The 16907-nt window shown below is 41.9% G+C and overlaps 2 protein-coding genes and 1 long non-coding RNA gene across 12 annotated transcripts in view; 1 reads left to right on the top strand and 2 right to left on the bottom strand.

The window, feature by feature from the left end:
* Positions 1–1773, top strand: part of trim33l (tripartite motif containing 33, like) — a 37582-nt gene extending 35809 nt beyond the window's left edge. For all 10 annotated transcript variants that reach the window (XM_074654364.1, XM_074654367.1, XM_074654365.1 and 7 more), the window contains 2 exons: positions 249–359; positions 708–1773. In XM_074654364.1, coding sequence (XP_074510465.1) covers positions 249–359; positions 708–1025 — 429 coding nt within the window. In that variant the 3' untranslated portion in view covers positions 1026–1773. The remainder of the gene's footprint in view (positions 1–248; positions 360–707) is intronic.
* A 94-nt stretch (positions 1774–1867) lies between these two features.
* On the bottom strand, positions 1868–13088 carry plin6 (perilipin 6). Its single transcript, XM_074654392.1, has 8 exons — positions 12975–13088; positions 10815–10854; positions 8528–8726; positions 8191–8273; positions 7799–8036; positions 7289–7473; positions 4688–4954; positions 1868–4591 (listed from the first exon to the last, which is right to left on the bottom strand). Exons 1-8 carry the CDS (start codon positions 12977–12979, stop codon positions 4199–4201), a joined length of 1410 nt encoding a protein of 469 aa, XP_074510493.1. The 5' UTR covers positions 12980–13088; the 3' UTR covers positions 1868–4198.
* The window catches only part of LOC141779529 (uncharacterized), a 128952-nt gene continuing 113912 nt past the window's right edge, over positions 1868–16907 (bottom strand). The window contains exon 2 of the long non-coding RNA XR_012596341.1: positions 1868–3224. This is a non-coding gene — a long non-coding RNA (uncharacterized LOC141779529). The remainder of the gene's footprint in view (positions 3225–16907) is intronic.

Raw genomic sequence — 16907 nt, 5'->3', positions numbered from 1 at the left:
ATATTTCACATATTTTACTACTAATTTTAGTTATTTCTTGCATATCTTTCTGAGCTTTTTCACATATTTTATGAATCATTTTTGCACACTTTTGGGGATTTTTTTCCACATATTTTATTTATATCAGCGCCAGCTAAACCAACTACAACAGTAAAATCCTGCTTTTACATGAATGCATGAGTAATAATAATCTAATGATAGATGGTGATGATGATGATGATGGTGATGATGTCATCCTGTTGTTTCAGTGTCAGCTGACCGTGATGTCGGAGCGTCTGACTCTCTGTCGCTCTCCTTCCTATCGAACAGCTGCAGAGTTCCTCTCTGACATCTGGAGTCTGTTTAAAGACGCCTCAGAGGTAATTCAGTACAACTAACACACCTCACACCACAGGAACATCTGGAAAGATCATCTGTAGAATCATCAAACAATCAGTCAGGAGGGAGAAATCGGGCCCAAAATCAACTTGATTTTCATGAAGTGTGGACACAGCATTATTTCAAAGACCGGTGCGGTCCGGTGTACTGGTTCTGGAAATGTTTGCACCGTAGCGGCTACGTCCTGCATCACCACGCCGTCCGGGTGAAATACCACGTTTTTAGGGAGTCCCCTCTCACAGCCTTCTTCAGCAGATAGAAACTGTTCATTCATGAATGCACCTAATTGGTCGTCTGAGCTGTCACTCAACCTTCTGTCTCATTTTCAGGACGACGACGTTCTGATGAGACTGCAGGAGAGTCTTCGCTGCCGCTGGATCGGAGGTTTAGGTCCAGAGCTGAGAAACACTGATGGAGGGAAACATGCCGTCAAACAGCCGTTCACCTCCGACATGTCGGACGCAGAACAGGCCGCTGAGCACTTCAAGGGGTCAAAGGTCAAAATGGAGGAAGAGGAAGTGGCCGTCACCAGCGAGTCCAAAATGAAGGAGACGAGGAAGAGGCTGAGAGCGCTTCTGCACCTGGTGGAATTGGCACGATCCAAGAGGGCGAAGACGGACAAGATGGCGGAGAGACAAAACCCATGATGATGTGACATCATCACCTGGGGATTCTGGGAACTGAAGTGTTGAACTGTTTCCTGTCACGTGAAACTGCAAAATGTTGATTTTATTGACTTGACTTTTATATTGTTTCTGTTTACACTCTTAATAGTTTTGTGTGATAAACATAATTTTTTTAATATTTGTAAGAATTTTTTTTATCATGTTTACGAACAAGTTAATGACACATAATGTAGTATGAGCATCATAATATTTTACAACGTTACTACTAATAGACCCTTTTAGTGTTGACGTCATGATGACGTCACGGTGTTAGCTGGAGGCTAAACAAAGGAAAGACTGGAGGCTAACACTAGCAGTGGACTAAAGTTACTCATCTAAAATGTCATCTTGTTGTGTTGTTGGGTGCCAGAATCCAGATATCACATACATTTGAGATGACAAACTGTGATTCGAGGCTCTAGCGAGCTACAATATCAGAGAAACGTTTCAGAGGAGAGTAAATGTTGTTAATATTTTGCCTTCTGCTAACAGCAGCCGTTAGCCTCTAGTGGGCGCCAACTGGACTCCAGACATGTTTCCAGCATCATTAACTGGTGTCACTGGAGGCTTTTTCTCTTAAATCAACACGTTAGTTGATAAAAACGGGTCTAAATATTTAATTATTGGAACATTTCTGTTTCACCATGTTTCAGACGACAGACGAGTTTATTTTTATATATTATTATATATTATATATTTATTCAGTAAATAAATAGATATTTATACCTGCAGATGTTTATGAACTTGTTTTCTAATTAAGAGCTGAATGAACTAAAGTGAATCACTCAGTTTTTAATTGCGACACAAACAAAGTGAAGTGAAGCTGCAGACTCCAAAAGCTTTATTTAAACATGTCAGAGTACATGTTGATACAGAGACACTTTACTCTTTATATATACTTGAATCTATATTTGGTAACAGTTTGAGAATAAATGAGCTTTTATTTCTGTTACAATCACTTCATGTTCAGATAAACTAAATATTTAAGAGAGTTCAGTTCAATTTCAGTCAAACAGTCAAACAAAACATGCAAGGGTTCAATCTGTCGTTTTCACTCCAAAGATTACAGGATCAATTAATCTGTAATTAAAGGATCATTCTCTTCTCAACCTACATCAGACCTGCAAACAAAACGGCACATTCTTCATCAAATCTCTCATCATCATCAAGAATTACAGGAGGCGTTGATCACAATAAACTGCAGACTGACGTCAGTAAATGACTTGACTCTAAAGTATCAGTCCAGTCGCACAGCGGTATGTGAAATAGTCACCAAATTGAATGTATTGATCCGTGTACATAGACACGAATTTCAAATTTTTTTTTGTGATGGTCAGCATGAAATCAATTCGTATGTAATCAAACGCCGCTTAGGGAGGAGGTGGATGGTGGGTCAAAAAACACAGGACTGTCACCAGGAGACCACTGTTGGCGCCCCGCGTGAAACCAGAAGTCAACGTTGATTTATTTGTCACTTAACGTCCGTACTTAAGTGACGCTACTTACGGTGTTATTTTAACTCAAACCACGATCTTTTCCTAAAGCTAACTAAATAGTTTTATTTTGAAAAGACTGGAGTGGAAGTTGACACGTGCGTCACGTGTTGCTGGACATTTGTAGGAAAACGCACGAAAAATACGTTGTTGAAAGTCGTGCTGAGCGTCACGAAAAAAAGGGAAATTTGTATCTATGTACACAAATCAAATAGATTAGAGTTCGTGACTATTTCACGAACTGCCGTGAGACCGTGTTGGAAGTACGGTGACTCTTGAGGGGAAAAAAACATCTCAGAAAACAACAAACGTATTCAGTTCGAAGAATTTTCATCAAACAACAGCTTGGAAAAATCGTATTCACAAAGCTTTCAGCCACATCTCATGGACTTCATCAGTGGATGTTTGGGGTTGCCATGACTCTGTGCAGGCTGGTGTCGCACACCGTTCGTAGCTATACCTACGGAAAAGAAATGCACTGTAATTCGTATATATCCCACAAAATCAATTTGTATGTAATACACATAATCAAACTCTGCGTAGGGAGGAGGTCCGGGTGGATCAAAAAACACCAGACTTTCACCAGGAGACCAGCGATAGTGTCCCGCGTGAGTCATGAAAGATACATACTTAAGTTACGTCACTTCCAGAAACCCTCACAGGTACTGCATTTAGCATAAACAATATGCTCAAATCATAACATGACAAACTCAAGTGGGCATGTCTGTAAAGGGAAGACTCGTGGGTACCCATAGAACCCATTTTCATTCACATATCTTGTGGTCAGAGGTCAAGGGACCCCTTTGAAAATGGCCATGACAGTTTTTCCTCGCCAAAGTTTTTTGTAAGTTTGGAACGTTATTTAACCTCCTTCATGACAAGCTAGAATGACATGGTTGGTACCAATGGATTCATTAGGTTTTTTAGTTTCATATGATGCCAATATCTTCACTCTAGCTTTAAAACTGAACCCGCTACAACCTAAAAGTCCCAATTGGCGTTAATGCGTTGAAGAAATTAGTGGCTTTAAAACTAGTTTGTGTTAACATGTTATTATCACGTTAACTTTTGGACATTTGTAGGAAAACGCACAAAAAATATGTTTTCGTAAGATATCATATGAACCGTTGGCAAGGATACGTTGCTCCGTGATGGATGAAGACCACGAGATGTGGCCGAAAGCTCTGGAAAAACCCAATGAGAGCATCTTGTCACTAATTTGTTTTCTGAGGTGTTTTTCTCCTCGAGGCTGATTGTTTTAAAGTCAATGTTTTGTGGAATAAACACAATTTATTATAAACATTTATATGTTTAAAATATACGCATGGTCATGTAGACTGAAATATATATATATTTATATTTATATAGATATATGTATATTGTTGAACTGAAGGTTAAAGAACAGGTGTGAACTGATGAAGCGTTGTTTAAGTGGGAGACTTGTTTGTTTTCTTATAGTAAAATAAAACCTGCAGATTTACAAATCGACTCAGATTTAAACTAATTTTCCGATCGCTCTGTTGGTGAACGTGTACGAACAAACCAACACCAGCTGAGGCAGAAACATCTCATCATCGGCGACTGAGACGGGAGGCTGTGATTGGTCGGGGGGCGTGAGCGGCGGCAGTGATTTATCGTTGATCAGAGACCTAGGCGTGGTGTTTAAGAGTCGTCTGTTGCTGTGGCGTTCTCGGGGGAGTTGGGGCTCAGGTACTCGAAGGCCTTCTGGCTCTGAGAGACAAACTGTTTGAGCGGCGCGAGGAGCATGTCGGTGGCAGACGGCCGGCGGTGGTTGATGCTTTCGGAAGGGAGTTGCAGGTCGTCCACCTCAATGGACGGGAGGTCCTTCACGCTGGAGCGACGGCGGCCGTTGGAGGGGTCGGGGATCAGGGGGCCTCGGGCGGCGCGGGAGTAGAGACTCTTACGGCGGCGAGGACGTCCGTCCATCGCTTTCAGGAAGAGACTGTTAGCGGAGCTGCGACGAGACGCACTTTCGGCAGAAAAGTCCTCCTGGTTCAGGAAGTCCTCCACCTCCTGAGCCGACGGCTGCTGGAGCTGAAACACAAGTTCATATTCAGATTATTTTCCACAACAATCAGGAGCCGTAAAGGGAATGTCTGACAGTTCCAGGTGACGTCCTGCGAGTCTCACCATGTTGTAGAGCGGCGTGGCGTTGATCACCAGCTGCATGAGGATCTTAGAGAGTTCTTGCACGTCTCCAAGCAGCTGCTGGATCTGAACCGGCAGATCTCGGATCTGACGTATGGGACGCAGCTCAGCCAACATGACGGCCTGACTTTTGACCCCGCTCAGCGTCAGCTCTCGGAGACTCTCCGTTCGGTACACCAGCGCCACCAGGAAGCTCTGCAGGTACAGCAGCAGCTCACCGACCAGCTCCAGAACCCAACCCAGACCCACCTGCAAGGAACAGAGGAGGTCAGCAGCAACAGGACCAGAGTCGGCAGAATCTGATCCACCAAGAGAACCACTTAATCCACTGGCGCCAGAATACCAGGGACAACGAGACTTTCTGTCCTCTCTCAGGTGTTACGGTAATAAAGTGGTAACATCTAAAGTCTCAGTTATACGTTCTGCAGGGACGGTCGCACGGACATCAGCTGACGTGGAATCGTGTGCACGAACAGGCAAAAACCTGCCGCACAGAACCACCGCGAAGGTGTTTCACCGGCTGGTCGACCTCGTCAGAGAGAGACGAGCGTTGAGGAAGAGCTCGGCCAAGTGTCTGCCACATTTGGGAAGAAACGAGCCGAGTAGACGAGAACTCACAATAAGATGAGGTTGTTTTTCTGATGTCACAGTGACATCACACTTGCCACCTTCATGAGAGAAGGTCAAAGGTCAGAGACGTGATGGACAGCGGCAGGTTGAGAGAAAGTGTCAACGTGAAGTTGGTGAAAGGACAACGAGACTTTTTGTCCTCCCTCAGGTGTTACGGTAATAAAGTGTTAACGTTTAAAGTCTTGGTTATACTTTCTGCAAGGACGGTCTGCTGGCGAGGAAGCGTTTGGATCTTTTATACGTGCGGGTTTCTCCTCGCAGCAAACCGACATTCTCAAAGCGTTCTCCATTTTCTCCGCCCACGTAGTTAGAAAGATTTGGGTGTGCACTTACAGGTGAAAAACCTGCCGTACGGAACCACCGCGAAGGGCCGTGTCTGATGGTGTGACGTCTCTTTGGCCGTGCGGACACTCGTGACCCTCGCGGAGGTGGCAAGCATACCCATTGTCATCGTGCGGAACAAACAGGACCTTCGGCGTCATCGCGGCATCGGCTGGTTGACCTCGTCAGAGAGAGCCAAGCATTGAGGAAGAGCTAGGCCGGCGTCCGAGGGATCATCTGGAGCATGTCGGCCTTGTTCGGGAAGAAACGAGCCGAGTAGACGAGAACTCACTAACAACTAGATAAGGTTGTTTTTCTGATGTCACAGTGACATCACATTTCCCATCTTCATGAGAGAAAGTCAAAGGTCAGAGACGTGATGGACAGCGGCAGGTTGAGAGAAAGTGTTGACGTGAAGTTGGTGAAAGGACAACGAGACTTTCTGTCCTCCCTCAGGTGTTACGGTAATAAAGTGGTAACGTTTAAAGCCTCCGTTATACTTTCTGCACGGACATCAGCTGACGTGGAATCGTGGCGAGGAAACGTTTGGATCTTTTAGAATCCGTGCGGGTTACAGGCCAGTCTTGCCCTGTCCAATATGGCGCCCACGTTGACCTCAACGCCTCAAAGGGCTGAAGCGGCCAATGCGGCGTTTATTTATATATGTCTATGCTCGCAACCCTCGTGGATGTAGGAAGCGTATATCACGCTTAACACGACAGGAAGTGAAGGAAGTGATGTGGTTGTTTACAGCGGAACAACTAACTAATAACTTTAGATGGACCCCAGGACGAGTAATGAGAATCCAAGTAAACAATGAATAACTTAAAGTGTTGAGGTGTGACCTCTGACCTCATCTCTCTCCCTCTCAAATTGATTTTAAAATCAGAAACATCTTTTAAATCACTTTCATTATCAAACTTTCATTAGTGTTGAATTTTTCTACTTAGAAGTTTTATCTGTCGTGTTTATTTAATTTCTTCATTCTTTCAATCTGCTGATTTAAATTGTCCTTAAATAACTTGATTTACTGTGAAAATGTAGATTATTATGATGATAAACATATAAACTATCTGCTGATGGACCAGCTGTCAAACTGGTTTAACGGGAATAAACCAGCAGCTGATCATCAATTGTCATGAATCTCACAATAACTGCAAACCAGCTGTTTGAAATATCAAGATGGAGGAATCTAAACCAAACAACGTACAGTATATTGTTAAGAAGTGAAAGTCAATTGTTCGTTCCATTGCAACATCAGCGCCCAGCAGCAAAGCTATACCTCCGCCATTTTGGACTGAAAGCGACTACCGGACGTCAGTAAAACGTCTGCCTACAAATGACGTATGAAAGTAAAACTAAATTATTTCTATTCTACTGTCATATTCTACCAAAATGTCCTATGTTAAACAATTAAATATTATAAATATAATAAGTGTTTTCAGTCCAAAATGGCGGCAGCTGGTCTTGTCAAAAAAACACCAGGGTTTCGTCTCTTTGCTTTTATACTCTTTGACTAAACTTCACTCTGTGAGAAACAGTCTTAGTCTCTAAATGTCCCCTCATGTTGTCCCTGAACACACCGTAAAACCACAAACATGTCCGACATTCGAAGAAGAAGTTTGGTCTCACCTTGTCGGCAGTGTCTCCCAGCGTCTTGGCGGCTTTCTGCAGCTGCTCCCTGACCTTCATCATACGGTGGTAAAGCTGCAGGTTGAGACCCAGCAGGAGGCTTCGGACCCTCGTCCACAGACTAGGCTCGTCCTCATCCTCGTCTTCATCCTCGTACTCCTGCACCCTCATCTCCCACTCCCGACCTGACGGACAGACAACAGCTTCATTGTTCAGATTCTTAGTGAAACAAAGTGCAGATGATTCTGAATGTGGACGTTGCTATCTTGGTTTTTGGCCGTTGTCATCTTGTTTTTTTGCAACCAGAAGTGACAGGAGAGCGTGGAGCTAAGCACAACCGCACGCTGAATAAGACATTTTTTTGGCGAGCAAAATGTTATGTGAAAGAACACGAAAACAGTGGGACGAACTCCCAGAAACTGCGGTAAAATAAAGCAGATATACTGACAACATTTCAGATTTTATTCTGAAAGGCTTGACCACAGTTACCCAGAATGCCCCTGTACTCACGCAGTGTGGGTGGGAGGGGCAGGTAGTAGGCGGTGGCGTCCTCCAGACGACTCAGCACGTCGTCCAGCCCCGACGTCGCGACTCGGCCCATCTGGGTGTCCTGCAGCTGGCGGACGGCCATCAGAGCGGTGTCGGACAGACGCTCCATCTGATCCAGAGCTCCGTCCATACCGTCCACCATCCACAGCTGCACGTCGTCCAGCGTCAGGAAGAAGGCGTCCTTCAGGTGACCCACCACCTGAGGACGAGGACACAACACTTAGTTTAGTCTTTTAGTTTAGATCCTAGAGTTTATATATAAATATAAACTGTATATATACATACATATATATATATATATATATATATATGTATGTATATATGTATATAAATAAAAGGTGAAGAGAATGAACCTCATCTGTTGATTGGTTCAGGATGGGGAAGTTCCTCTCCAGACGCTCGAGACCGACCAGAGCAAAACTGTTGGCAACTTCAACTGGAGACAGACACACAGTACAAGTATTACAAGTACTATCTGTAGTATTAGCAGTAGCAGCAGTAGAAGTACTATCTGTAGTATTAGCAGTAGTATTACTATCTGTAGTATTAGCAGTAGCAGTAGTAGAAGTACTATCTGTAGTATTAGCAGTAGCAGTAGTAGTAGTATGATCAGTAGTAGCAGAAACAGTAGCAGTATTATTATTAGTAGTATTAATATCAGTAGTATTAGTAGTATTTCTCTCCACGTACTCTGAGGCTCCAGACTCTGGAGGAGGGGCGTGGCTCGTGTCATGGCGACGTTGGAGACGCTGCGGACGCCGACCTCAGCGACTCCTCCCATCAGACGCAGCAGAGGGTAACGACCTTTGACCTCCGAGTACGCTGATGTCATCGACTGCAGCGCCGAGCGGACCAGAGGCAGACTGGAAACTCTGACCACGGCACTGGTCTGAAACACAGGTACCAGGACCATTACTGACCATCTTCAGAACAGCAACGTGTTAGTCCGTCTCCAAACACGGTCTGACTTCCTGTTTGTGGCTCTCAGCTCAAAGGTCATTGGTTCCTGAGCTGAGTAGGAACCAATGAGCTCTGAGTTGAGTAGAAACCAATGAGCTCTGAGCTGAGTAGGAACCAATGAGCTTTGAGCTGAGAAGTAACCAATGGGCTTTGAGCTGAGTAGGAACCAATAGCTTGTTGGTTCCTACTTAGCTCAGAGCTCATTGGTTCCTGAGCTGAGTAGGAACCAATGAGCTCTGAGTTGAGGAGGGACCAGTGAGCTCTGAGCTGCATAGGAACCAATGAGTTATTGGTTCTTACTCAGCTCAAAGCCCTTGGTTCCTTCTCAGTACTTGAGTAAATGTACTTGGTTACATTCCACCTTTGGTTGCAGCTCTACAGAGATTCATCTCAGAATTCAAAACAAAAGTACAGATAGTGTGAGGCTAACACTTGGAGAAGAAGAAGAATAAAATAGAGAGCTGCGGTGATGACGTATTTCTGTAGTCCAACCAGGAAGTGATCATCTCCCTGGTTCCCTCCACTAACAGCCAATGAGATTGTTCCACTGGATTTTGGATTATTGCAGAAAATAAATAAACGTTTATGACACTGACACGTGAAGTGACATCATGCTGACTCATTTCCTGGTTTTAGGACTCATTCCTGTAGCACTGAAGAAGAAGAAGAAGCTGAAGGAGGAGGAAGAGAAGAAGGAAGAGGAGGAGAATAAGATGAAAAAGAAGAACAAGGAGAAGAAGAAGATGAAGGAGGAGGAGGAGGAGGAGGAGAAGAAGAGGATGAAGGAGGAGAAGAAGGAGGAGGAGGAGGAGGAGGAGAAGAAGAGGATGAAGGAGGAGGAGAAGAAGGAGGAGGAGGAGGAGGAGGAGAAGAAGAGGATGAAGGAGGAGGAGAAGAAGGAGGAGGAGGAGGAGGAGAAGAAGAGGATGAAGGAAGAGGAGAAGAAGAAGGAGGAGGAGGAGGAGGAGAAGAAGAAGAGGATGAAGGAAGAGGAGAAGGAGAAGGAGAAGGAGAAGAAGCAGGGGGGGAGGAGGAGGAGAAGAAGAAGAAGGAGAAGATGAAGGAGGAGGATAAGGAGATGGAGAAGAAGAAAAAGGAGGAAAATAACAAGAAGAAGAAGAAGAAGAGGAAGAAGAATAAGAACAAGAGGAAGAGGAAGAGGCAGAGAAGAAGATGAAGGAGAAGAAGAAGATGAAGGAGGAGAAGAGAGGAGGAGGAGGAGGAGGAGGAGAGGACGAAGGAGGAGGAGAAGAAGGAGGAGGAGGAGGAGGAGAAGAAGAGGATGAAGGAAGAGGAGAAGAAGAAGGAAGAGGAGGAGAAGAAGATGAAGATGAAGGAGGAGGAGAAGGAGAAGGAGAAGAAGCAGGGGGGGAGGAGGAGGAGAAGAAGAAGGAGAAGATGAAGGAGGAGGATAAGGAGATGGAGAAGAAGAAAAAGGAGGAAAATAACAAGAAGAAGAAGAAGAAGAGGAAGAAGAATAAGAACAAGAACGAGAGGAAGAGGCAGAGAAGAAGATGAAGGAGAAGGAGAAGAAGAAGGAGGAGGAAAATAACAAGAAGAAGAAGAAGAAGATGAAGGAGAAGCAGAAGGAGGAGGAGAAGAAGAAAGAAGAGGCGGAGAACAAGATGAAGGAAAAGAAGAAGGAAAAGAACAAGAAGAAGAAGAAGAGGAGGACAACAAGGAGGAGGAGGAGGAGTGGAAGAAGAAGAAGGTAAAATACAAGAAGAAGAAGATGAAGAAGGAGGAGAAGAAGAAGGAAGAGGCAGAGAAGAAGATGAAGGAGAAGGAGCAGGAGAAGGAGATGATGAAGGAGGAAAATAACAAGAAGAAGAAGAAGAGGAGGAGGAGGAGGAGAAGAAGGAAAAGAACAAGACGAAGAAGAAGAAGAGGAGGACGACAACGAGGAGGAGGAGGAGTGGAAGAAGAAGAAGGTAAAATACAAGAAGAAGAAGAAGAAGAAGAAGAAGAAGAAGAAGAAGAAGAAGAAGAAGAGTTGGTAGTTTGCGGTTGAAGTCACCTCATGATGTTGACGCTCTGACATTTCTCCTTCACCGTATCTGAGGAGGAACAAACAGAGCAGAGTTGAGTCTCCAGCATGAGGCAGTCAGCTGCTGAACCTCCACAAAGATCAGAGTGTTCAGCTGCAACCAGCATGAAAATCAGCTCCTCCATTTCATAACCCAACACACAAAACAGCCTTTCAGCCTGATGACGCTACTCTGACTTTATACAGCTCTCTGTTCACCTCAAACACCTCAAATAACTCAATACATCACTTCAGCTGTAGGGAGAACATCTCAGACGTGTGCATCCACATCTTATAGCATATTAACGCTTTATTTAACAGACTATTTATGTGATGAATCAGTTTCCATCCCCCGGGGTCAGGACCGTCCAAACAGGTCACAAGATGAGTGATTTTTTGTTATCTTTGTTTTTAATTGAACCGGACGAGTTTAATATTCAGATAAATGAATCTGAACAGCGACGAGGTGGCAAAGCTTCACAAAGTTTTAGATCAGTGATTCATAAACTTTTAGAACAAAAGTCACCAGAACAAAAAATAAATTACAGAATTATAAATCAGATCAAACAGGATGTGACTTCACCCAAAATGTGAATTTACTCAGTAACAAACCAAAGGAAGAGCGCAACAATTACAGGCACATTTTATAAATGTGATCAAAATGTTTTTCTGTTCATCATCTCGTGACCCCTGTGGGGGCCTCAGGCCCCATGTTGGGCCCCAGTGTTCTCCATGATGTTTATCAGCCTGCTTTTATATCCACAGCTTCAGGAAACATCAATTACTCAGATTTCACTCTTGTTTTTGAACACTTGGAGACTTTTGCATTGGTGAAAATTAGGGCTGTCAAAGTTAACGTGATAATAACATGTTAACGCAAATAAGTTTTAACGCCACTAATTTCTTTAACGCATTAACACAACTTGTGATTTTTAGGTTGTAGCGGCTCAGTTTTAAAGTCAGAGTGAAGATACTGGTCACATATGAAACTAGTAAATCCATTGGTACCAACCATGTCATGCTAGCTTGTCATGAAGGAGGTTAAATAATGCTCCAAACTTGCGCAAAATTTTGGCGAGGAAAAACTGTCATGACCATTTTCAAGGGGGTCCCTTGACCTCTGACTTCAAGATATGTGAATGTAAATGGATTCTATGTGTACCCACAAGTCTCCCCTTTACAGACATGCCCACTTTATGATAATCACATGCAGTTTGGAGCAAGTCATAGTCATAAAGCAGCATATTTGTCCACTCCCATGTTGATAAGAGTATTAAATACTTGACAAATCTCCCTTTAAGGTACATTTTGAACAGATAAAAACATGTGTGATTAATTTGCGATTAAATATTTTAATTGATTGACAGCCTTAATGTAAATATTCGCCTAGGGAGCCACTTTCTGAGGGGCGCTGGCCGCCCTCTAATAAAAAGAAATTAATAAATACATTTTTTAAAAAATGCCAGTGGGCCCTTCCTCATTTTCTGCATTGAGGTAACAAATGAACAGATTTTATTATACTATATCTTATTATTAAATTAAGGAATTTTGCCTAGGGCACCAAAAAAGGGTAAAAATAAAGAAACTTCCAGAGATATGATTGAAGCCACACCCAAAGGGCTGATGGGAAAACACCTCACAGTCTGACTGCTGAAAAGAAATCTCTAAATAACTGAAAGCAAAAATTAGGATTAATGAATAACTTAAGGATATTTATGAATTTTTAACCATTATTGAAAATAATATTTTATTAATTATTGTAAACAATTGTATTTTTAATAATTTATTACATTTGCAGGTTGATTTTTTGAATATTTAATATTTTAAATAATTCTTTTAGAAGTCCTTTGAGGCTGAAAATAGATTCGAAATAGATTTTGAATCCCAGCGAGGTCCTTTTACTAGTTAAAAAAAGTCATAAATAATCAGCAGATTATTTTCTAAACTTGATTACTGATTAATTATTAGGTCAATAAATGATCAGAAAATGATCAAAGATATTCAGTTAATAATCAAATCAAGCAGAAGATCTGAGATGTCTAAACCAGAACGAGTGGTGTTTTTTTTTATATAAATAAACTGATATTAAAGTCTTTAGAGGGATTTATCTCGATTAATCAATGAAGAATAATAAATAAAAATAATTCTTACCCCATCAGAGAGGCTCAAGTGTTGATGAAGCAGCTGAACTGAGTGATGAGGATGAAGATGACTCTCTGACCTGCTCATATAGAGTTGGTACGGTTTTTGAAGTTGGAATCGGCGTCCTGATTGGACGGAGAGCGCCGTGATCCCACTGGTGATGGTGGCTGATGAATGAGTCGTCTGCTGTTTGTTTCTGTGAGCGACCAATCAATTAACAGATACTCAATGAAGTCATTTAGGACACACACACACACACACACACACACAAAAACACACACATTGTAAAACCAGATCTGATTAATAGTCATTATTTATTTATTTATTACCAAACTCAGTCATTATAAGGACGTCTGTGTAATTCATGTAAAGTAACTGAAACCAGCATCATGACTCTGATAGAAGATCTGGTGATAATAGGAATTATTTTGATGTGAAATGTTTGGAAGCATATTTCAGTTTGATTCACCTCAAAGTGTTCTTCACTAGTGAACAGAAATATTAATCAATAATGTTCTGTTTATTCAACTTTGACGACAGAGAGTCCTGTAAATGAGATATTGTTTATTAATCTTTATAAATGTGACAGTTAGTTGTGATATTATACGCATGTCTTTGTGTGACGCTGTGACATGAAGGCCCCACATTTCCACCCCTGAATTGAACCACTAAGTACAGTATATAACGGACCGCAGACTGACTGGATGATACTGAATCAATAAAAACAGTTTCTCCGTTAGATAACAGCGCTCACTGCTGACATCACCATCGACAATGAAACATCTTACAGATAAGACAGTAACAGATTAACTAGAAGCCACACCGTAGCTCTAAATCAGCTTTCTCAACTCTGGAACACATTACCAACTGAAATCACATTAATTCTAGATATAACGTCTTTTACAACAACGGTTAAAGTCCCCCTCCAGTGTATTTTGGCATTTCCTATGATATTTCATATTTATTTCAGTCATTTCCTGATGATGGTGATTAGCCATACTGTTCGTCAATTTGTTTTTGACAAATTAATGAATTAATAAATTAATTTTGTGATCAAAGTTTAAAAAAAAGAAGGTTGTTGCTGGAGGTGTAAGGTTTTCTAGTTTCATATGATACCAGTATCAGACTTTTCTTTAGCCTTTCTTTCAGACATTTTCCTGACTATTTTCGGACATTTCTTAGTGTTTTTTTCAGACATTTTTTGGACATTTTTCAGACAGTTTTTTTTACTTTTTTGGACATTTTCGGAAATTTTTCAGATTATTTTTTGGACATCTTTTGGACATTTTCAGACATTTTTTGTATCTTTTTCTGAGTTTCTCAGACATTTTCAGACTATTTTTCGGACATTTTTTGGAAATTTTCAGACATTTTTGGATTTTTTAAAACATTTTTCAGACATTGTTTTTGGACAATAACCCTCACACATTCACATATCTGGAGGTCAGAGGTCAAGGGACCCCTTTGAAAATGGACATGACTTTTCTTGCCAAAATTTAGCGTAAATTTGGAGCGTTATTTAACCTCCTTCCTTCCAAGCTAGTATGACATGGTTGGTACCAATGGATTCATTATGTTTTATAGTTTCATATGATACCAGGATCTTCACTCTAGCTTTAAAACTGAGCCCACTATAACCTCCGAAATACAGAATAGACGGATGGAGATAGTTTAATCTTCTGCTAACAGCAGCCAATGGCTCACGGCTGTTGTTAGCAGAAGGCTAAATATTAACAACATTTACTCTCCATCTCTGAAACGTTTCTCTGATATTGTAGCTCGCTAGAGCCTCAAATCACAGTTTGTCATCTCAAATGTTATGTGATATGTCGTATCTTTCCTGCGACAGTGCTGTTGAAGTGATGAGAAAGGATGCTCCGCGGACACTGTTCTTTTTGGTATAATAGAGTTTATTACAAACAAGCAACAAATGTCATAACGGACGCCTAGAGCGTCCGGAGGTCTCAAGTCAAATCTGAAAGTCCTGCACTTCGGGGCTCTCGTACCTCCTTATATCGGGTTCATGTCAGGCAACATCTGAGCTGAGCGTATGACCATATATGGCTCTGTTATCCTACATGTTTATCTTTCAGCCCCTGGTCTTAGTATGACCATGTGTGTCTCCACGTATGCCCCCCACACATATGTTTACAATTAGGGGCCTCGCTGTCTTGTGCAAGACCTGAAAATATACCACAGATATCTGGATTCTGGCACCCAACAACACAGCAAGATGACATTTTAGATGTGTAACTTTAGTCCACTGCTAGTGTTAGCCTCCAGTCTTTCCTTTGTTTAGCCTCCAGCTAACACCGTGACGTATCCCTTTAATTTTGATTTAATAACAAAGATCTGCAAATGTTGGCTTATGTGAGGCGTCCATGTTTGTCTGAAAGTCATAATAATAATATGATAACTCTGATGTGGGACGAACGCAGCTAATAACTAATACAAACAGGATGTGTTAATATAAAGTCACTCCCATTAATAGGAGTTCTTAAGATGACTAATAAGAGGTTAATCTGACCTGAATATAGAAAATATTGGAGTCATCTCCAGAGTTATCGGTGAGGTCTGGTGATCATCATGTCATGGTTAAATAATCACTGTAGTTTCCTGGAATTATATTTCAAGAAATCCCAATAAAAACACAGCCATCATGTGTTGATGATTCAGATTATCTTCAGCGGTGATTATTCTGTTTCAGTTAATTCATCGGGTTGTCTATAATGTCAGGAAAGAGAGCAGCTGTTGTTAAAAACTGACTCCAGATCAGAGTAAAGCAGTTAAAACCAACTTTTAGGGATGTTTTATGATTTAGTTTTCTGTGTAAACACACAACACGCCACTTGTTGAGTTTCTGAAAGTTAATCGGTTGAATTGATCTTTGAGAGTTCTCAGAGCAGGCATTTGAACGCCTCGTTTCCTCGCCAGCATGTGCAAGTTTTTCCTCCTAAAAAGCCGGAGGACAGAGACGACGGAACACCGCAGAGTCCAGATCATGAAGGGATCAGTGTCTGATTATGGGAAGACTTCATGTGACTGAGAGGGTCACAGATTCTGGTTTAACGCACTTTAACATGCTGGATTTACTGGTTTTTATTCAGCAGAGATGAAACTACAGAACAAGTTCAGCCTCTGAAGCCTCACTGAGACCATCAGTCTTTAACTTCTTCTTCTTCTTCTTCTTCTTCTTCTTCTTCTTCTTATTTAACTAGAAAACACTAAATCCTTCAACAGTCAAGTTATCTACTACTATCAAGTCACAAGTATTGACTTGGGACATATTGGTCCTGACTTGGAAATTGTTGGTCCTGACTTGAGACATAATGATCCTGACTTGAGACTTGTTAGTTCTGACTTGGGACTTGTTGGTACTGACTTGGGACATGTTCTCTACTTGAGACATATTGGTCCTGATTTGGGACTTTTTGGTCCTGACTTGAGACTTGTTGGTCCTGACTTGAGACTTATTGGTCCTGACTTGAGACTTATTAGTTCTGACTTGGGACTTGTTGGTACTGACTTGGGACATGTTCTCTACTTGGGACTTGTTGGTCCTGACTTGAGACTTGTTGCTCCTGACCAACTACTATAGTATTTAGTATCCCAGAAAAAGATTTAGTATGTCCCAATACATAGTATGTCAAATGCAGTACTTCAGAAATACCAGGATGTTGCACTGTATCCGGTCTCATTCTGCAGTATGAAGCCAGCACACTGTTCTAGCTCTTCTGACCCACAATCCTCTGCACAGCAGATATATGAGCAAGAGGGTCAAAGGTCAATGTTATGATAAAGTATTTTGTCCTAATTGTATGCATACTGCATGCTACGGTACGTTCTTTGTAAGAGCAGCTGCAGTATGTAGTAAACCTTGACACTGTAATTTCACAGTGTGGTATTAGTACGTTTACTGTAACAGAGTATTTTTACAGTGTG

This window comes from Sebastes fasciatus, chromosome 12, assembly GCF_043250625.1.
Source record: "Sebastes fasciatus isolate fSebFas1 chromosome 12, fSebFas1.pri, whole genome shotgun sequence".
Classification (NCBI taxonomy): Eukaryota; Metazoa; Chordata; class Actinopteri; order Perciformes; family Sebastidae; genus Sebastes; species Sebastes fasciatus.
Note: the sequence above shows the minus strand (reverse complement) of the source record. Positions and strands in the feature narration are given on the sequence as shown.